The sequence below is a fragment of the Hibiscus syriacus genome, unplaced genomic scaffold (assembly GCF_006381635.1).
Source record: "Hibiscus syriacus cultivar Baekdansim isolate YM2019G1 unplaced genomic scaffold, ASM638163v2 tig00000778_pilon, whole genome shotgun sequence".
Taxonomy (NCBI): Eukaryota; Viridiplantae; Streptophyta; class Magnoliopsida; order Malvales; family Malvaceae; genus Hibiscus; species Hibiscus syriacus.
The window spans coordinates 608,289-630,332 of record NW_024061825.1 but is presented as its reverse complement, the minus strand read 5'-3'; the positions used below and the strand labels follow the sequence as shown (position 1 = coordinate 630,332).

The 22,044-nt window shown below is 35.6% G+C and overlaps 4 protein-coding genes and 1 pseudogene across 4 annotated transcripts; 3 read left to right on the top strand and 2 right to left on the bottom strand.

The window, feature by feature from the left end:
* Positions 1–1,046: 1,046 nt before the first annotated feature.
* On the bottom strand, positions 1,047–4,748 carry LOC120114017 (pentatricopeptide repeat-containing protein At1g06710, mitochondrial-like). Its single transcript, XM_039135052.1, is given in 3 exon segments — positions 1,047–1,650; positions 1,751–4,560; positions 4,563–4,748. Coding segments are annotated over 3 exon segments (2,979 nt in total). The 5' UTR covers positions 4,687–4,748; the 3' UTR covers positions 1,047–1,605.
* Positions 4,749–8,207: 3,459 nt separating this feature from the next.
* Positions 8,208–9,077, bottom strand: LOC120218595. The gene has a single exon (XM_039215531.1). It carries the CDS (start codon positions 9,075–9,077, stop codon positions 8,208–8,210), a length of 870 nt encoding a protein of 289 aa, XP_039071462.1.
* Positions 9,078–10,724: 1,647 nt separating this feature from the next.
* LOC120218587 lies at positions 10,725–11,804 on the top strand. The gene is made up of 2 exons (XM_039215521.1): positions 10,725–11,058; positions 11,155–11,804. Exons 1-2 carry the CDS (start codon positions 10,725–10,727, stop codon positions 11,802–11,804), a joined length of 984 nt encoding a protein of 327 aa, XP_039071452.1.
* Positions 11,805–13,997: 2,193 nt separating this feature from the next.
* LOC120218578 lies at positions 13,998–15,824 on the top strand (the record flags this gene model as incomplete). The annotated part of the gene is made up of 1 exon (XM_039215512.1): positions 13,998–15,824. A coding segment is annotated over exon 1 (1,719 nt), but the record flags the coding sequence as incomplete, so codon positions are not given.
* A 2,765-nt stretch (positions 15,825–18,589) lies between these two features.
* LOC120218570 lies at positions 18,590–19,961 on the top strand (annotated as a pseudogene).
* The last annotated feature ends 2,083 nt before the right edge of the window (positions 19,962–22,044 follow it).

The window sequence follows — 22,044 nt, the reverse complement described above, 5'->3', positions numbered from 1 at the left end:
AAATGACACATGGGATTGAAATTTTACTTTCTATAAGAAAAAGATTATATGTACTTATATCAAAATTTCCAAATCTTATATCTAACACTAGATACACTATGCATTTAGTACTTAAGTGATTAATTTTGGTCCGTTTTAGTATCTAAACTTTTATTTTTTTTTTCAAAATCATACACAACGTTTAGTTTTCATTTCATTTTTATTATCCTTCCGTTAAAAACATAACACAATCACTATCTAAACTATCTGTTTTAGTCTATTTAGTACCTAAACTTTCAATCTTTTCAAAATTTAACATTATATTTTGAACGGGTACTAAAATGATACATTTAATCGGAACCTACGAGGTCTGACCGTGGATATCACGACTCTAACACAGATAACTGTGGAACAAACCCTGAAGATCACGATCGACACACATACTCTTGTCGAGGGACTTGTCGAGAAGGCGATCGATCCGGCAGAAAAGAACGCGCTCACGACATGCGAAAACACTTACCACGACGTGATCGATGGTTTCCAGCAAGCGATAGCGGCGTGCTTTGAGAAGGATTACAATAGCATGTCCACTAATGAAATAAATTATTATTAATTGTGAATGAAGCAAATTGTGTTGTTCCCGTAATGAATTTTGATGTTATCCGATTTGAATTAATCGATTAATAAAAATGATATCAATGATTAAAAAATATAAATAATATTAAATGTATAAGCAATTATCAATGATTCTTTGTTGATTTAGAAAATGGAAAAAAGTTATTTATCAATTTAGTGTTTTCTTAAAATTATTAATAATTTTAGAGCGAATGAAAGTACAAAGATCAAACTAATCGGAAAAATTAATAGGACGAAATGAGAATTTCACCATAATACAGGGGCCAAAATAAGTATTAAGCCAAAAATCAATTAAATAACTCGCACTAATGCGCACTCAATTAAGCCCTTAACATTATACCAAAAAACCAATCGAGTCACGGAGACCATCTTTGACCGGTAGACTCTAGTACCACCATACATTGTGTGGTGTGTGAATATCGCTGCCGTATCGGAAGCTGTGAGTGGTGGGCCTTTTCACACCGGCCACCGTCACTTCCGGTTGAACTTTGAAGTGCTTTGGTTCGGCAAGTTCGGTGAATAAAACCCGTTTCTCTCCCAGCCAAGTCCTGTAATTGCAATCAAGCCATAATGAATAAGCAGTCTTTATCAGCTGAAGGATATGAACAAATCTACAAGCTATAGAATATAACCGGAGTCCGGTTACCGGACAGAAGACACAACTACTGGTCGATAATTGCACCTGAGCTTCGGAGGTGCCACCTTGCATCATATGCATCAAGTGTGATGCAAATAGTTACATTCTTGCACCATACAACCATTATTAGATTGAATAAGCGAATAGTGATACTCGGTTAAAGTCGGCATGGCTTGCTTCGATTCAAAACGACTTTAAACAACGACCAAGGTCTATGTGAGACTGTTATCTCAGTTTGTTAAGTATTCCCTTGTTGGCCATGTCTTCTGCTTCCGTATGCATATAGAGCAGAACTTTACCACAACCATTCGGTGATCGATCAAGTAAACCGGAATCCAAATGTTTAAACAAGCCTAGGCCACAGCGGCCGTCTCGTTTTCTCGAATCCATTGAATATCCTGCCCAAGTGAAGATTTTGAGACGACAAAGATGCGAGGGAAGGGGGGAAAAAGGAAAAACATAACAGCATAACGAAGAAATGAGGTTATGGAAACAAACCATCTGACAGAAGCTATCCGAAAGCTGAAGTGCCTCTTCCCACTTGTTCACGGCGATGAGCCCCTTAATAAGGTGAATAAATGTACTTAGCTCTGGAACTCCGCCCTTCCTTGTCATGTCGGCATACAGTTCAAAAGCCTTGTTAACCTTACGCGCATGTGAAAGGCTCTCGATAAGGGCATTATATGTACTACAATATGCTGCAGATACTCGTGAAAACGATGTTATCTCATGATGAAGCTGTAAAGCCATCTCTAGTCTCCCGGCCTTTATAAAATTATTAATAAGCACTCTATAAACAGGAATAACTGGCAGAGATTTGGTTTTACCGACCTCGTCTAAGATCCCAAGAGACATTATGAACTCTTTGTTGAAACCTTCAATAACCTTACGGTAGCCTGCCATATGCCTCGGCCAGTATGTCTGTTTCATCTCTTCCAAAAGTTCATAAGCTTTGTCCAATAGGCCAAGGTTACAACAGTGGTTGATCAAAACACTATATGTGATGAAATTTGGAGCAACACCCTTGGATCCCATTTGTTCTAAAAGCTCGAGGCTTTCGTCGATTTTACCTGCTTTGCCGAAGCCATCAATCATTGCAGTGTAAGTCACCACATTAGGATAGCACCCCTTTTCTTCCATCATCAGCATAAGCTTAAAGGCCTCATCTGTTTTACCAGCCTTACATAGGCCATCGATCATTTCTGTATAAACGACGACATTGGGAGCGCAAGAATTTTCAAGCATCTTCGATAAGACTTTTAAAGCAAGATCCAGTCGTTTATCTTTAAACAACCTGTCGATTAATGAACTGTAGGTAAAAATACTTGGGCTAATGCCATGCTCAGACATTTTGGAAAACACCTCTTGTGCTTCGTCTAGCTTCCCAACCTTGCAAAATCCATCTATAAGAGCATCGTACACAACGTGGTTCGGCTTACAATCAACCACGGACATGGCTTCCAATAAGTCATGGGCCTCTTTGACCTTGTGAGCCTTGCATAAACCATCCACCAAAGCTCCATATGTAAAAACATTTGGAGCTTTGGTATCACTGTCGACCACTTTAAAATATAAATCTACATCCGGGATTTCCTCATTTGTGCGCATTCGAGCATAAATCTGACAAGCTTTTTCAATCTGTCCAGCTTTACAATGGCCATCAATCAAAGCTGTATATGTAACAACATTCGGAGTGCAACCTTTCGACAACATCGTCTCGAAGAGTTCATCTGCCTTGGACACCTTCCTTGCTTTAAGATAAGCATGTATTAGGGCAGTGTAAGTCACCACATTAGGGGCACAACCACCCTTTACCATCTCATCAAACCAACTACGAGCCTGTTCTATCAGACCAGCCTTACAAAAACTATCAATTAAAATTGTGTATGTATATACATCAGGTAGGACACCGTTCTTTTTCATTTCTCCGAACAATAGAAAAGTTTTTTCTACTTTTTTGGCATCACACAGATGAGCAATCACTTTGGAATATGTACTAGTATCGGGTATAAAGCCTTTGCGCATCATTTCGTGGATAATTTTACACGCTTTCTCGAATTTCCCAACACCACATAGACACCTGGCAAAGTTGCTGACATTGATCTTATTAAGTACAACTCCAGCAGCAAGCATTTCGGTATAAGCATTCTCGGCCAATTCTAGCACTCCTGAGCCGGGTAACTCCTCATTGCCACAAATGCCACCAATCAATATGTTATAAACCACATAGCCTGGTTGGCACCCGCATTTCATCATTTTCTTTAGCAATTTATATGCATAAGGGTAATCTCCTGATTTGCAATAAGCATGGACAAGAGAATTAAAAATGCTAGGGCTAGGATAACAGCCTTCCGTAATCATCATGTTAAGAATTCTCTTACACCGACCGAGCTGTCTCTTATTCAAACAGCCACAAAGCAAAACCCTGTATGTCACAACATTAGGAATGCATGAATTAGCACGCATTCTATTCAAAAAATCCATAGCTTCTTCAAAAAGCGAAGCTTCACACAACCCGGCTATCATTTTAGTGTAGAAAACGGTATCCGGCTTGAACTCTTCCTTCTCGATCAATGTAAGGGCCTCACTACATTGCCCTGTTCTACAAAGGGAATAGGCATAACATCTTAGTGTATAGCTATCCATGCGAAACCCAGCATCTGACATCTCTCTATAAACCAAATGAGCAGTGTCTAATCTATCAGCTTGCAAAAACACCTGAACCAATGCACAGTAAGTAGCTCTCGACGGCTTGTAGCCGAAATCCTTAAGCCTACCTAATTCCTCTAATGCCATATTCCAACACCCAGTTTTGCAACATCTCCCAATCAATAAAGTAAGCAACTTTTTCAGCACTTCCTTATCATCATTTCTAATTTCCAACAAAAATTTCTCTGGAATTCGGTCGTTAGCACCGGATTCCAACGAATCAATTAAAGAATTAAACACAGCAGCAGTATGACTATACCCAATTTGCCTCCCAGCCCAAATGAAAAACTTAACACCCAAATAAGGTTTCAGTTTCACCAAGTTCAAAACTTCAACGACCAATTTTTCATTGATTCTTTCCCTAAATTGCCTAAGAAAAATCTGGGTTTTGCTCCCAAACTCCCCATCGTCACTCAGAATGGCATTGGCAATCAAAACGGCGACGTCAGAGAACTTACCAGCATCGAGTTTAGGTTGTGAAGAAGGCTTTGAATCGGTCTTTATGAAGGCAAAGTCTTGGGATGAAACGGGCTCGACCCGTGGGTTGTTTTGCATCGGGAATGGGTCGTTTGGATCGATCAGGCCATCGAGATTGTCAGGGAAGAGGTGGAAATGAAGTGGGTGAGTGGAGAGAAGAAGAATTGGCGGGGAAGTTGGGGATTTTGAGAGGAAAAAGGCAGTGATTTCGAGTAAGAGAAGAGAGGGTTAAACAATCTTTTTCTCATTTGCTTTGGGGTATACTTTGGATTCTATTAGAATTCAGCAGTTAAGGGCTCTGGTGTAGGGTTTAAGATGGAGACGACGGCCATGGGGTTTAGGAAAACGTTAAGCCAAATATTAAGTCAATTTTAAAAAATTAAAATTAAGCCATCAGTTAATTCTCCAACTCTAGGATCGATTTCCTTTTAAATTGTATTCGAGTCGGATCGTATGAATATCGGATCAAGTATGATTTTTTATCCAAAGTGTTAGCTGGAGCCTCCCTAAACTCGAATGACAAATGAAGAATATAATACTCGGATCAGGTTTAAATAAGTTAATTAGCACGAATTAAGTTATCTCGGTAGTTGAAGAAATGATTGTTTTAGAGGTTTCGAGTTCGAGCATCAGAAACTGTAACAAGAGAAATTGAGTGTTCATTGTCATATGATTAAGAATATTTAAAGCAGATACTACTTTATAGGTTCATCAATATATTCAAATTATATATTTAAATATTTATTTAAAAATATAAATATTTAGGATTTTTTAATTTAGGAATTAGTATTTTAAAAAAGATTATGGAAAATAATGTAATTAATATTTTATTTTAAATATTTTATCTTTAAATTTTCAACTAATTTATAATTATGCGTTGAGTTTTTAGAATTTTAAATTTTTTATAAATCAAATTAATTGTGCTCATCGTTAGTGGTACTCAACAGTACTCGTCGAACGTAACAAATTCATCCTAGATATTAACAATAACATTCGTCAGAGATTTAAAACAAATAGAAATATATTATTATCAAATCTATATAATACCGAAAGGAATATCCCGAAAGGATATTCAACTTTTTGAAGATTTAATACGAACCAAATTACCTCAGTAATTAAATAAGTGATTGTTTTAAACTATCTTAGTGGTTCAAGGAATGAATTTTTTTTTAGAAGTCCCAGACAACATATGATTTATTATTTTTTAATTTAGATATTCGAGAAACAATGATATTTGCTTTTATATTACCTTTTATATTTAAAATAAAAAAATAATTATTGAGTTTCATCACAAAACTTTACAAGAAATCAATAAATAAAATAAATATAAATTTTATTAATTTAAGTAATCCATGAAAAACAGATAAAAAAACTACAAGATACAACCTACATGATTTTACACAGCGGTCGCGTTTTCGGTATTTTCATGTATATCGTGATTGTGACCGTCGCGGGCGTTATTGCGGGTGTAACGGGTAATTCGGACGGCGGCGCTATCGTTATTTCGCAGGCACTATCACGTTTTCGAACCGTGATTTGGAAACCTGACAAAATATGCAAAATAAAAATAAGTAAATAACTCAATATTTTCCTCCCACCCTATTTATTTTCTTTCACTTTCCTTATAACCAAACAAAATGCAAGTACCAAAGAGAAGAAAGTCAAACCAAGTACAACAATAAAACTTCACCTTTTGTATAGCCAATGTGATTAGGGTCTGAAAATAAGATTTGAACATGTCAATAGAAAATAAGCACAGGAATTCATTCATGGCATGGATTTATTGTTCAATAACCCCTTTGTATAAACCCTTCATCGCGAAGTTGCTGGTCGTCGGTTTTTTGTTCCTGCCGTCGGCTCACCCTAGTCGTTTTGTGGTGTAGGGTTTGGATCAATGTAGCAACTATGAATGAGAGATTTTTCCTACCAATATGAGCAAAGCTAACAAAGATGATATGAATTGCACCTAAACTTTACAGGCACCACATTGTACGTGATGATGTAACATGAAGAGTACACAATCCATGTGACGTAAAGCTGGCATGGCTCGCTTCCAATTCGAATCAACTTCACACCATCGCCACCGTCTCTGTGAGACGGTTATCTCGAGCATTCCATTGTTGGCCTTGTCTTCTGTATTCTTATGCATGCAACAAAACAAATACTCAACCAAGCAATTCAACCTTTACCAGAACCGCTCGGTGATCAATCGGGCAAACCGGAAAACCAAATGTTCATAAAAGCTTAAGCCGCATCAGGCGTCTCTTTTCCTTGAAGCCATTGAACATCCTGCACAAGTGAGAATTAAAAACAATAAAGATACTAGGAAAAGAAAGAAAGAAAAGACACGACTATATAATAAAGAATCACAGACAATAAAGGAAAAAAAACAAGTGCTCATGCACAAAGGTGAATAAACGTGCTTAGCTCAGGAACTCCGCCCATTCCTGTCATCTCAGTGTACAGTTCAAAAGCCTCGTTAACCTTGAGAGCCAGCGAAAGGCTCTCAATAAGGGCATTACATGTACTATAGTATGCTTCAGAAACGTGTGAAAATGATGCTATCTCCTGATGAAGCTGTAAAGCCACCTCCAGTCTCCCAGCCTTTATAAAATTATTCATAGGCACTCTATAAGCAGGAATAACCGGCAGAGATTCACTTTTACCGACCTCGTCTAAGAGCCCTTGAGACATTATGAACTCTTTGCTGAGCCCTTCAATGACCTTACAGTAGCCTGACGTATGCCTCGGCCAGTGTGTCTGTTTCATCTCTTCCAAAAGGTCATACGCCTTATCCAACAGGCCGACTGTACAACAGTGGTTTATCAAAACCCTATATGTGATGGAGTTTGGAGCAACACCCTTGGGACCCATTTGTTCAAAAAGCTCAAGACTTTTGTCAGTTTCTGTCTCTTCTCATCACTTCTACTAGCTTCTCTTCCTCTGAGCATGCGAAGAGAGGTTTCTTTTTTAGTTTCTGACTTCTATATTTTTGTGTTTTGCCCTTGGTGATAGTATGGAAATTTGGGTAGGATCGAAAAGGAAATATAGTTTAATTCTGTGCTTGATTTGATTGTTTTTTCAGTCTTGAACTTGTATGTATTTTTCATGTGCTGATTGATTGCAGAGAGTGATCTTCTGGGGTTTTTTTAAAGCTTTTTGCTGCTGTTTGTTCATGATATTAGGTTAAAAAAGAGTGAATTTATGGTTTGGTTAACTGTATTTCTTGTTCTAATTTCAGTATTTGTTCTGATTTTTCTCCTTGTTTTTAACTCATTAGCACAAAAAGTTTTAAATTATGTGTTTTGAGAACCTCTATACTCGGATTTGGGTGTTAGTGTTGGATGATAGTATGTGTGAGATGGATATCTTATATGTTTTTCTCAGTTTCCTATGTATTCGGAGGGTCCTCGGTGGATCTCATCTCCGTACTTATGTCTTGATATCCTTAGGAAACGAGTCATACATAAATACTTCGAGAAATAACAATTGGTACTTTCTTAGCTGCTGCTTGTTCTATGTTGTGGTAGATTGTCAAAGCTCAAACTATAAATCACAAAAGAGAAAAGAGTAATGCATTGACATGGTGTTTGAATTATGTAGCATTGACCGATCGTTTATATGAAGGTAGTTTTCCAGTTGTCTGGTGATATCAGTCTGTAGTTTCATTTATTTCTCTGTTTTATGTTGTATGTCAGGAATCAATGCTCCGACATCTGTCTTTTCTGAATTATGTACTCTTGATGGTTGTCTATGGAAGTGTCATGCTTTACCGAAGGCAAGAGCTTAAGGTATTTCTTTGCTTTGACACCTCTTCTTCTCGTATCAATTTATAACATTTGTCCTTTGTGTGACCAAGAATATTACAATGACTACACAAAGGCCCGTTCTTGCGACCGCTAACACCAGGACGAGCCTTGACAGCAAAGGTGGGCTCGGAAATAGGATGAATAGTTTGCACATTTCTTTGGTTCTCTTCTTGAACAACCAAAGTAAACACCTTTGAAATGGAAGGAAGATGATCCATTAAAAGAATTTGCCCCCTGATATGAGCATAAGACTCATTTAACCCCATTAGAAACTGAATCACCTCTTCTTGCTGCTGTTCAGCAATCATACGTTGCACTACTCCACAAGTGCACTGAAGACAACTACACAACTGCCGAATTGAAAATAGTTCATCCCAAACGTTCTTCAATTGGGTATAGTAATGGCTTACTGACATTTGATCTTGCATAAACTCACACAAACGCTTTTTCAATTGGAATAATCTTGGTCCATTCGACTGCTGAAAACGATCAACCAAATCCTTCCACATTTCGGCTGCACTGGTGTGATAAAGCAAGCTTGCAGCAATATCTTTGGAAAAGAAATTGAGAATCCAGGAATTGACTAAGTTGTTGGCTCGCATCCAGGCGTTGTATTGATCTACCATGGACGAATCAGGAGCTGTAATCGAACCATCAATGAAACCAATCTTGTTTTTGGCAGAAAGAGCAAGCATCGTCGACCTTTTCCAACTATGAAAGTTATCGTTGGAAAGAAGCTGAGTTACCAAAATCGTACCAGAATTATCAGACTGATGCAAATAATAGGGATTGACCCCATTATCGAAACTATCACTTAAAGAATTGACCATGGTGAAGCGGAAAAAAAAATAATCTTCTGATACCATATTACGACTAAAGAGCTCAAGAATGAAGAAATGTTTTTGCTTCATTATATGAAGAAGAATACAAAGATTGCTTATATGCATCTATAAAGTTACATAAAACCTAACTAATCGTAAGGCTAACTAACAACTAATTACAGTTAATATAATGTAATATATATCATAGTCAACAGATTAACATTCAGTTTAGAATATTGTCCATATTTTAACGGAAAAGTACGAGTTTGGAACATAATGAACAGTCGGGTGACAATTTTAACGTTGAGCAAAGAAATGTGACATGCTATCGTAAACGAGTGGAAGATATAGGTGTTGTTAGCTTTGTCACTTTTTATTCAGAAAAAAGTTATATTTTATTAATTATAAATAATATTAACGAAAAGTCATAAATTACCAACATTTTCCCCTTAAAGAAACATAAAGAAAATAATAAAATGGTAAGATAAATAAATACAAGGAAGATATTCTTTCTTGACACAGAGATAGAACCAAACACTCACATTTGGTATAAAATATCATTTGTCCAAACAACAAAGCAAAGAATAAAGTGAAGAGTAATAAATATACATTCTCCAAATGATTAAGAAGAATCGCAATATTCTTTCTTGACACACTCCTACACACATTGAACAAAGAATGAAGTGAATGATATAAGGGTAAACTACATACACCTAGAGCTGTAAATGAGACGAGACAGATCGCGAGCTACTCCATATTAACTCGATTAAGGCTCGATAAATACTCGGATCGAATGGACTCGACTCGAACTCGAGTTCTTAATGAGCTGAAACGAGGTACTTTATATTCGACTCGAAAAACTCATGAGCAACTCTAAAATATAATATATATTAAGATTTTATTTTTTTTAAAATAAAATCTTAATAATATTAACATTTATGTATTGAATTTTTTTAAAAAAAAACAAACTATAAGATTTTCATGTATTTAAGGTTCAGGTTCGATTTTGAGTTTGAGGCTTCAATCGAGTTAAGTTTAAGATTTTTTTTTATTTCGAGTTTTTCGAGCTGCTCACGAGCTTCAGTTTAAGATTTCGAGTTCAAGTCGAGCTTAAAAATTTTAAGCTCGCGAGTTTTCGAGTCGAGTCGAGTCGAGCTCCATTTCAGAGTTTTCGATTCAAGTCGAGCTCAGCAATATTCGAGGTCGACTCGGCTCGTTTACACCCCTACATACACCCAAGCACTCAAGCGAAGTATCCACCATCTTATTACTCACAGTGCGTCTGCGATTTCTGTGATGGAACATGTGAGAAATTCATTTATCATTGCTCTTGCGAATTGGACTTTCATATTAAATGTGCTTTGTTTACATTTAATATTGCTCAAAATACTTTGAAAGAGCTTCAGCATGTTTCCCTTGAACCCCCAATGATTTCCACTAAAAAGGATGTTAGAAAGTGCTTTGGGTGTTGGGAACCATTAGTAAATTATGCATATTTCTCTCCTAATTGTGGGTTTAATTTACACAAGAGATGTGCTGAGCTTCCTCTCAAACTGAATCATTTGTGCCATCGCAAGCATCCGCTTCTTTTGCAATTTGATAGCCAAGCCCTGTCCTGTAAGATATGCCAAGAAACCCAGAATAGAGGATTTATTTATGGTTGTTCACCTTGCAAGTTTGCTATCCACATTGAATGTGTATGGCAGCTATTACTGTACAGATTGTAATGTCATATTCCATGTGAAGTGTGTGATGAAATACAGTGGTTGGTATTGTGTTGTTTCACCTGAAAATGAAGATGAGAAACCTCTTGATGTTAACTCCATCACTAATATTCTTGAGAGGAACGACACCGGAGAAGCCACGTTAATAGAACATTTCAAGCATAATCACTACTTAACATTAAGTGACAAAAGCAGAGAGTTCGATGATAAATGTTGTGATGGGTGCATGTTATTGGTCTTGGATCCGTTCTATTATTGTTCTCGGTGTGAGTTCTTTCTTCATAAAAGTTGTGCCGAATTACCAAAAATGAAGAATATTTGGCTTCATTATTGCCAATAAGCCGCCCTTGTCCTCAATTCAGACGACATTTTCGAATGTGAACGATGCGATTGGGTTTCTAATGGCTTTGCGTATAGATGTAATGAATGTGGAAGTCGCATGTGCCTTCGATGTGCCACTCTTACTCCTGATTCTCTGACATGTCCAGGACACCAACATCCCCTTCTTTTCTATATAGACGAGGAAGGGAAGTGTAGTGCTTGTGGCGAGAATAGCGAGCCGATATATTGTTGTAAAGATTGCAAGTATTCTGTAGATCTTCGGTGTATTCGACTGCCAGAGAGAGTAAGACACAAATGCGACGATCATCTCCTTGCACTCACTTATCACGAGGTCAATGATTATTCAAAGCACCATTGCTGTGACATTTGTGAGCGAAAAACGGATCCAGAACTCTGGTTTTATCATTGTGCTACTTGTGATACTTCTGCTCACGTAAACTGTGTTCTCGGAAAATATCCATTTATCAAAACCTGGAGGGATCATCCACACCCTCTCACATTTGTAAGGAAGATAAATTCCTACCCAGAATGCACTCAATGTGGTAAGCCCTGTGAAGGTCTAGCCCTTGAATGTGCAGAGCCTGAGTGCAACTACATTGTTCATTGGCAATGTATAAACCCAGATGGCTCTGATAGCAGTTTATCTTCCGGAGACGATTCGGACGAGTGACAACAGTGATGTAAGTTTATATAATGTAATGCAGACACTTTTTTAGTTTGGATTGCAAATTGTTGTTGTCATATATTCTATCTCGATCATGTTGTCATTTTCTTCTTTGCAATGGCTGTTGGCTACTACGAAGTGAAGTCCATCGGCACCCACTCACCGTCATCGAGAAGATTAATTACCGTCCGGACTACGATGAATGTGATAAGCCTCGTGAAGATTTGGCCTCCCAATGTCAGGGTAGCACGTCATAAACTAGAAAAACAGAGTATGATCTTTGCTTTGTTACTTGTGATGCTTGCTATGTTTGTCCTTGTAACTTGGTTTTTCAACCTCTTAAGTTCGTATTGATTGTAATGTAATAATCTCAACTTTGAGTTGGTGTGGTTTGGATTGTCTTTGAGTATTGATTTCTAGACTTCTGTTGTTATTTGGGAGTGTGATTTTACTTGCATAACGATGATAATCATAAGGTTGTTTGTCTATCTTGTTGTGTAATCATGTCTTTATGTCTTAATATATCTTTTATCATCACATTTCTGTGTTATTACCACTCGAAACGGATTCGACTTCGATTATACGAAAATTAGAAAGACTTCATGTGCTGTTGGATTGCTGGTTCCGAGAGATCGCCGGTGAGATTATACGCGTTGCTGGTGGTGTCATGGTCGCGTTTTCGGATGTTCATGCAGGGGACCGGTCAGGTAAAGCATTGGCACTCTGGTAATAGTCGAGTTTGGAACATAATTCTATATTCTATGATTTCACATCTAAATCCTTTTTCGAATTAGTCTTTATTAATCTAAATATTTTACTTAATTCAATAAATATTCGCTTTAATATTTCATTCATTTTATGTTTAATTTTTTAGGCAAAGTACACAAATGGTCCCTTGACTATAGGGTATTGCTATATTAAGTCTCTCGAGTATTTAAAGTTACAAAAGCATCACCCGACTATTCATTATGTTTCAAACTCGTCCCTTTCCGTTAAAAAATTGACAAATATTTAAGTTGAATGTTAACATGATCACTAAGATATGACAATCGTTTGTGATTCTAGGATCTGATTTTATCATATCACAATTAGCAAGTTAATGTTCAGCTCATATTATCGTCAATAATTAACAAAAAGAGGCAGTTTTGAACCTAATAAATAGTTGAATGATCGTTTTGTAACTTTTAATAGTCGAAAGACTCAACAAAGAAACACTCTATAGTCGGAGGACAATTTGGTGACTTTTAATAGTCGAGAGACTTAATGAAGTAATACCCTATAGTCGGGGGATTATTTGTTTACTTTACCTTATTTTTTATATCAAATTTGAATTACATTCTTCCCTACTATTATAAAATATCTATGTAGCTTCAATTCTGATTTTTAACAACAAATTTACTTTTTTTATAATTTAATCTCTCAATTTTATATTTTATTCAATTTAAATTTTTTTACTGCAAATTTTATAAAATTTATTTTTCAAATCATTTTCTTGACTCATTTTTACTCCAATTAATATTGTCCCTAAGATGCCTTCTTTAAAAATATAAATATATTTTATAATTTTGTATGATATTTGATTTATTAAATAACATATAATATAAAAATATATAAATGTAAATATTTATAATTAAAATAGAATAAAAACTTGAAATTTAACTCGAAAAAATTTCAAATAAATTTGTTACATTGAATCAATCTGCACTCGAACATTACTATTATTTACAATTAAATTTGAACATAAATGTAAAAATTCGATTTGAATTTCATAAACACAACTTGAAATTTTTATAAATAAAATTTAAATCCTAAAATAAGTCCCGTCAACTTGATAAACTCGAAATTTTTTAATTCAATTTGATCAAACACTGGCTCTTACTTTTAAGAATTGAATATAATTGGTTAAAATGAATCAAACTTATCCAACATTCTTCTTGAAACATAGATAACACGTAACACACATTTGGTTTGGCATCAAATATCATTTGCCCAATCCCCAAAGCAAAGAATAAAGTGAAAAGTAATAAATGTATACTCTCCTGTCCAAATGATTAAGAAGATTCCCAATATTCTTTCTTGACACACTCCTAGCACACATTGAACAAAGAATAAAGTGAAAAATATAAGGGTAACCTACACCCCCAAGCACTCAAGCAAAGTATCCAAAGCAGCATAGATAGAGAGAGAGAGACTTTAAAAACCAAAGAAATATCAGTAAGATTGCTCACCATTCTCTCCTTTCTCCAAATTGTCTGCTTTTTACTTTGATTATTGGATTTCAATTTCGGTGCTAAATCACAAGGAGCAATGGAGGATTCAAAGAATTATGGGCATCAACATCCACTCGTGTTGTTGAATGAAGAGCAGCTGACGAGCAATCAAAGTGGAACAATACTAGCTGAGTGCTACAGGTGTGGGGAGAAGGTGTCAGCTCCATGTTTTGTCTGTGCCGAGGACTGTGGGTTTTACATTCACAAGGTATGTGCCGATGCACCTTTAGAGCTTAATCACCCTTTCCATCGCAAGCATCCTCTTCTTTTGCAAAGAAGCTCAATACCCTGGATTTGTGATTTTTGCAATAAACGGAGTGGGGATTTCGTGTATCGCTATCGCTTCTCCTCTTGCGATCTGGACTTTCATATTAGATGTGCTTTGTTTACATTTAATATCGCTCAAAATAATTTGAAAGAACTTGAGCATGTTGCCCTTCAACCCCCAATGATTTCCCCTAACAAAGATGATGAACAACTTGAAGATGTTAGAAAGTGCTTTGGGTGCTGGGAACCGTTAACAAATTATGCCTTCTTCTCTCCTCATTGTGGGTTTAATTTGCACAAAAAATGCGCTGAGCTTCCTCTCAAACTGAATCATAAGTGCCATCGCAAACACCAGCTTCTTTTGCAATTTAATAGCGATTGGCTCGCTTGTAAGATATGCCAAGAAACCCAACGAAGAGGATTTGTTTATGGTTGTTCAGCTTGTAAGTTTGCTATCCACATTGAATGTGTGTCACCGTCACCCATAATTGAAGATAAAAGCCATCCACACCCATTCTCTTTGCTCTTGAGACAAGCTCCATTCACCTGCGATGCATGCGGTACTGAAGGAAGTCATGCTGCCTATACATGTGGTACGTGCAACATTATGGTCCATAAAAAATGCATTTCATTGCCACGAATTATCAAAAGTAGGTGGCATGATCATCGTGTTTTTCACACATATTTTCTTCACAAAGAAGATTTTGAAAGTTTGAATTGTTTAATATGTCACGATGAGGTCAATATAGAGTATGGCAGCTATTATTGTGCAGATTGTAATGTCATATTCCATGTGAAGTGTGCAACGAAATTCAGTCATTGGTATTATGCTGTTTCACTGGAAATTGAAGATGAGAAGGCTCCTGACTCCATCACTAATGTTCTTGAGAGGAACGATGCCGGAGAAGCCACATTAATCGAACATTTCAAGCACAACCACTACTTAACATTAAGTGAAAAAAATAGGGAGTTCGATGATAAATGTTGCGATGGGTGCATATTACCGGTCTCAGATTCGTTCTATTATTGTAGTCGGTGTGAGTTCTTTCTTCATAAAAGTTGTGCCGAATTACCAAAAATGAAGAATATTTGCCTTCATTATTGCCAATTAGCCGCCCTTGTCCTCACTTCAGACGACATTTTCGAATGTGAAGCATGTTATTGGGTTTCTAATGGCTTTGCCTATAAATGTAATGAATGTGGACGTCGCATGTGCCTTCGATGTGCCACTCTTACTCCTGATTCTCTGACATGTCCAGGACACCAACATCCCCTTCTTTTCTATATAGAAGAGGAAGTGAAGTGCAATGCTTGCGGTCTATTTAGATGGAGGTATTTATATCGTTGTAAGGATTGCGAGTATTCTGTAGATCTTCGGTGTATTCGACTGCCAGAGAGAGTAAGACACAAATGCGACGATCATCTCCTTGCACTCACTTATCACGAGCTTAATGATTATTCGAAGCACCATCGCTGCGACATTTGTGAGGAAAAAACCGATCCGGAACTCTGGTTTTATCATTGTGCTACTTGTGATACTTCGGCTCACGTGGATTGCGCTCTTGGAAAATATCCATTTATCAAAACCGGAAGCATCTACAAACAAGAGGATCATCCACACCCTCTCACATTTGTTAGGAAGATAAATTCCTACCCAGAATGCACCCAATGTGGTAGGCCCTGTGAAGATCTAGCCCTTGAATGTGCAGAGCCTGAGTGCAACTACATTGTTCATTGGAAATGTATAAAACCCAGATGGCTCTGATAGCCGTTTCGCTTCCGGAGACAATTCGGACGAGTGAAGAAACTGATGTAAGTTTATATAATGTAATGCGGACACTTTATTCGTTTGGATTGCTTATTGTTGTTGTCATATATTCTATCTTGATCATGTTGTCATTTTCTTCTTTGCAATGGCTGTTGGCTACTACGAAGTGAAGTCCATCGGCACCCACTCACCGTCATCGAGAAGATTAATTACCGTCCGGACTGCGATGAATGTGATAAGCCTCGTGAAAATTTGGCTTCCCAATGTATGATCTTTGCTTTGTTACTTGTGATGCTTGCTATGCTTGTCCTTGTAACTTGGTTTTTCAACCTTTTAAGTTCGTATTGATTGTCATGTAATAATCTCAACTTTGAGTAGGTGTGGTTTGGATTGTCTTTGAGTGTTGATTTCTAGACTTCGATTGTAATTTGCTGTGTGATTTTACTTACATAATGATGATATTCATAAGGTTGTTTGTCATGCAATAGTCTCAACATGTTTCTTACCTTAGAAAAAACGTTAATCTACTCTAATCTATCGCTCTTTCATCTTGTATTATATTGTTGCTTGCGAAAAACCGAGTGCATGTTGTATCAACCGTTGATCAATCTCATTTTCGAGTCGTATATTTTGTTACACATGTACTTTGTGAGGCTGCAAGATGAACTTGTTCAACCATATAATTGGCTATTGTTCATTGATGGAAGACTTTTATTAATAACTTGTTGATGCTTTATAGTAGAATAAGTAGACTCTATTGGTTTGACAGTACCCTAAGAAAAAGGATGAAATTGATGAAATTTTTAAATACGAATGGTTAAATTTTTTTAACTATTTAAAATTAAGATCAAATTAATAAAATGAATTAAGATCGAAATATAGAAAATTTGGAGACTACAATTGTTATTATACCAAGTAACGACAGACTTACATTTCATTTTTAAAAGAAGAGTTTGTAAATGAGTGTTTAAATTATAACTTTTTAAAAAAGGTAAACTACATCATTTTTTACTGAACATAACTATCTTTATCCTATTTCATTCAATGTACTTTTTAATTTTTTTAGTTTACTTATTAAACTTTCGAATTGCTACTATTTTGGCCACTCTAAATTATTATATTATTATTTTGGTATGATGTGACATTTTTTATTATTATTTAATATAAAAATAATTTAGAATATAAATATAAAACCATACGGTGGTATTTCCCTGTTTGCCAATGTTGGATGCCACCATTAACCGCCATAGATAGTGATCGTTCGGTACCTGAGTTCATGGGTCGCTTCATCTCGACCCCTTGAGTTCGGATCTGACCTTCATTTTGTTGGAACATACTCTGAAATCCACGAATAGAGATCGAAAGTGAGAAAACTGAAATATTTCAATCGAGATTCACGTGTTTTGAGATATTTTTCTAGTAAAACAACCATCAGATTCAAACTCAGCATGTCAAAGCGAGTTTTTTGATACAATTTGGGATCAAACGGTTGTCGATTCCAAAGGGCGACGGTGGTCGACGACGACGAGAAAGGGTGGTGGTGATGACATAGATGTTGGAGAAGTGAAAATATTTTATTTTGTTATTTATTTTAAATTATTTTTATATTTTAACAATAATAAAAAATGTCACATCATAGAATAATAATAATAAAATAATTTAGAACAGTCAAAATAGTAGTAATTCAAAAGTTTAATGATTAAATTGGAAAAACTGAAAATATATTGATTGAAATAGAAGAAATAGGGGTAAAGTTGTGACATGCGTCGTTTTTCACGTCAAATAATTTCATTCCTTCTCAAATAAAAATAAAAATAAATAAAGGAAATTAAATTAAATAGTATAGGAGAAGTAAGATCGATCTCACATGGACTAAGAAGACTAATAAATTTCTTCGTCCTTGATTATAGCCTAGGCGTGATTTGCGTAGAAAGTAAATAAGATGGGGGATTTGATGGTTTGAGAATAAAAAATAAAATTGAAAAAATTGAAAAGAAATTAAAGAAGAAAAACAATTAAAGAAAATAAAGAACGGTAAATAAAAGAAAATAAAATTTGAAAATTCATTTGATTTAGACAGCCTTGGGTAATATTTCTGACTCAAATTCTTGGGATCATCAAAACGGATTTATCTTTCGGGAATTACGTTGGCTACCTCGTCAAGCATGGGCAATCCAAGCGACTAAGTTGTACACCGAATACCCAAGTCAATCTTCGATTTCGATTTTGGAAATTAATCAAACCAAGACAATCTTGATAATGATCAAGATCCAAGCACATTTGCAACCAACTTGGACAAGATATTTCAATAATCGCTTCCCCGATCTCAATTCCCACTTAACAAGGCAATCTTGTTAAATTGTGTTCATAGGAAGTCCTTTGAGCCGATCCTTCCTCCCACATATATAATCGCGACAATAATCAAGACCGAAGTCAATCTTTAGTTTTGAAAAATTGTTTTGATTTTATAAAAATAAGCACAGAGAATGAGAGAAAAATTTCGAAGTAATTGAAGTACTATTCAATTCTCTCGTCATAATTGAGTCATCACTTTTACCCGCAGCTAAAAAGGTTAAGAACAAAAACTTAAAAATTAAAAACAAGAAAAGTAAAGGGAAAGAACTTTTTATAAAAGAAATAAAGAACGCTACCGAATGATCCAAATGACTTATCCGAGTTGAGTATTTATAGCCTCTAAAACCCTAGAAAACTTATGAAATAATACAAATAAAGAACAAGAGACCATTGATATTGCTGTCTGGAATTGCTTGGATCGGTTTGCTCGAGTCTCAAATGATCCGAGCCCTGGATATAACATCGAGCAGGTACTTTAAAGTTGTTGTGTTGTATTTTTCGAGTTCAGAAACAACAAATATTTTTCTGATTCCTGGATATAACAGAGTTCCTCTGCAATGCTTATGTTGAACATATTTCCGATTTACTGTTATGCTTTAGATGTTCAAACATTGGAAGTTTTCCCACTGCTTGAATACCTTTAGGTTGTCAAATGCAGGGCATGTTTGTACTTAAAGTGATTTGTGTGTGTGTATATATAACCGTATGTTATAAGGAAAGGAGTCGGATTTTGGTGAATCGGTATGGCGATATGGTCTTCCTGGGGCCCCGAAAACTTGGACAACTTAGAAAAAATTGAACATACCATGCACTCACACACAAGTCCGAGTTTGATTCAATCTGGTTCCATCCATTTCAAATCTGTACATCTTGCAGAAGTTCGATTTAATCATTCAGTTGACATATACAGTAAAATTTATCGATCTTCCATATGTGGTGAAAGGGATGGATGTTTCCTTTAGTGGAACATTGAGCCACATTGAAGCTACTGCTGTGGAGAAGCTTAAGAACAACGAATGCACCCCTGCGGATTTATGCTATTCGCTTCAGGTGAATTACTTAAGAGGCCAAGGATCTTTATGTCTGCATCCTTATGTATTGCTTTCGACTTATACAGTAAAAAGTTGAAGGAAACTTTGTTTGCAATGCTCGTGGAGATCACAGAACGAGTGATGGCTCATTGCGACTCGAAAAACGTTCTCATAGTTGGCGGTGTGGGTTGCAATGAGAGGTTGCAAGAGATGGTGCGGACATGTGTTCTGAACGGGGTGGGAGATTGTTCGCTACTGATGACAGGTACTGCATTGACAACGGGGCAATGATAGCGTATACGGGTCTCCTTGCCTATGCTCATGGGTCCACAACAGCACTCGTGGAATCAACATTCACTCAACGGTTTCGGACTGACGAGGTGCACGCGATCTGGAGGGAGAAACAGGAGTCCGGTGACTCTAGTGGTCTTGCAGACGGAGGAAATTAGATGCAAGTTGCTATTAAGGTATATATTTCCTCAAACTTCTGCTCATATCAATTGTGTTATTGGAAAATAACAATTCATCAAACTCGGGAGCATCTACGAAGAAGAGGATCATCCACACCCACTCACCTTTGTCGAGAAGAGCTACTACTACCCTGGTTGTTATAAATGTAGTAAGCCCTGTGAAGATTTAGCTCTCGAATGCACACAGTCTGGTTGCAACTATATCGTTCACTGGGATTGTGTAGCACCCGATGATCTACGACGACGAGGATGGGGTGGTGATTATTCAGATCAAATCATACCTGGAAACTGATCCTTTAACAAGAAAATTGAAGAGTGGAAAACAAAGTGTGGTCCTTGTGAAGATTTTAGTCCCCATTTTTCTCTAATTTTTCACAATCACCATTTCTCTGTTTTTTTAATCACCAATTATAAATAGATATAAGGGACAAATGGTCCCGATTATAGGATACTACTTTATTGAATTTTTTTGACTATTAAAAGTTATAAAATTGTCCCCCAATTATAGAGAGTTGCTTTTCAACTATTAAAAGTTATTAAATGATCATTTGACTATTTATTATATTCTAAACTCATCTTTTTACATTAAAAAATTAATGATCATCTGAGTTGGACTTTAATATGCTGACTGAGATATGATAGTCATTTGAGATTATGGGAACACATTTTATCATAATTCAATCAACATATTAATGTATAGTTCAATCTATTTTCAAATTTTTAATGGAAATGACGAATTTGAAACATAATGAACAATCGAATGATATTTTGTAACTTTTAATATTAAAGAGACTCAACAAAACAAATCATTATAGTTGAAGAACCATTTTATAATTTTATTAGTCAAAGACTTAATAAAATAATATCATATAGTCAAGATATTAATTATATACTTTACCCTAGATATAATTATAGCCACCAACCGTGAACCAAAATTTCTATTAAATTAAATAATGTGTGAAGCATAGCCTTACAGAAAAGATAAGAGACCACTCTATCAATCTCACATGCTCTCTCTCTCTGTCACTTATGATAATGAAAGAAATTATATACTAACATATTTGTTTAAATAGTAAGTAGTTTGATATTATTTAAGTAAGTTTTAAGTTCGAGTTCTTGTGCATGCTGAAAATTTCCGCTAAAAAATTCACCTACAAAAAATTAGATATGTGATCCGAATCGATTTAGATTAGTCAATATAAATCCTTTAAAATCGAAAAAAAAACTATACGAAAGATAGCAATAAATAGATATAATTATAGCCACCAAACCGGTACCCATCGTTGCTGAAATAAATGAATCTGGTGAAGAAAATAAATCCATCCATACCCAGTGGATCTTAGTCAATAACAGCTATTACTAGAACTACGAAAGTGGTACAAAATCTATGTGCAATTATATTTTCTAGGGTAAATTGCATATTTAGTTATCAAATTATCATTTTGGTTTCGGTTTGGTCACTCAATTGTTATTTTTATAAAATCATCACTAACGTTATATTTTGGTTTCATTTTGATTACCGTTACTAAAAATTAAAGGTAATGCTGATGTGTCACTATAAGGTAACATTACTTAATCATTGATTTTTTTTAAAAAATTAGACCACTATAAGGTTATGTTTTGGTTTCATTTTGATTATTCGTCATTAAAAATTAAAGGTAATGCTGATGTGTCAATATAAGACATTATCAATCAGACCACTTAATTATTTAATATTGTTAATTAAGTCACGTGTCGTTAATATTTGACGGAGGAGTTGAGATAATAGTTAAAAAATTAGTATAATTACATGTATAATTACATATTTGTTTCTTATTACTTACATTTGATCCTAAATTAATTGAATGTGTAAATAATGATGACCAAATGTATAATTATACTAATTTTTAACTATCATCTCTCCTCGTGCATCAAAATTTTCATTGATAATAATTAAATAATTAGGAGACACTAATGATAAAATTAAAACAACAGTGTTATTACTACTACTGCTACGAAATGGTACAAAATCTGTGAGCAACTATTATATTCTAGCAATAAATAGATATAATTATGGCCAACAACTTCAGACCCACCAGTTGGACT

Excerpts from the sequence above, each read along its gene's own strand:
- LOC120218595 (XM_039215531.1), bottom strand. The coding sequence starts at position 9,077 with ATGGTCAATTCTTTAAGTGATAGTTTCGATAATGGGGTCAATCCCTAT.
- LOC120218587 (XM_039215521.1), top strand. The coding sequence starts at position 10,725 with ATGGTTGTTCACCTTGCAAGTTTGCTATCCACATTGAATGTGTATGGC. Across the intron at positions 11,059-11,154 it reads GTTCTATTATTGTTCTCGGT|ACGACATTTTCGAATGTGAA; the intron begins GTGAGTTCTTTC and ends TCCTCAATTCAG.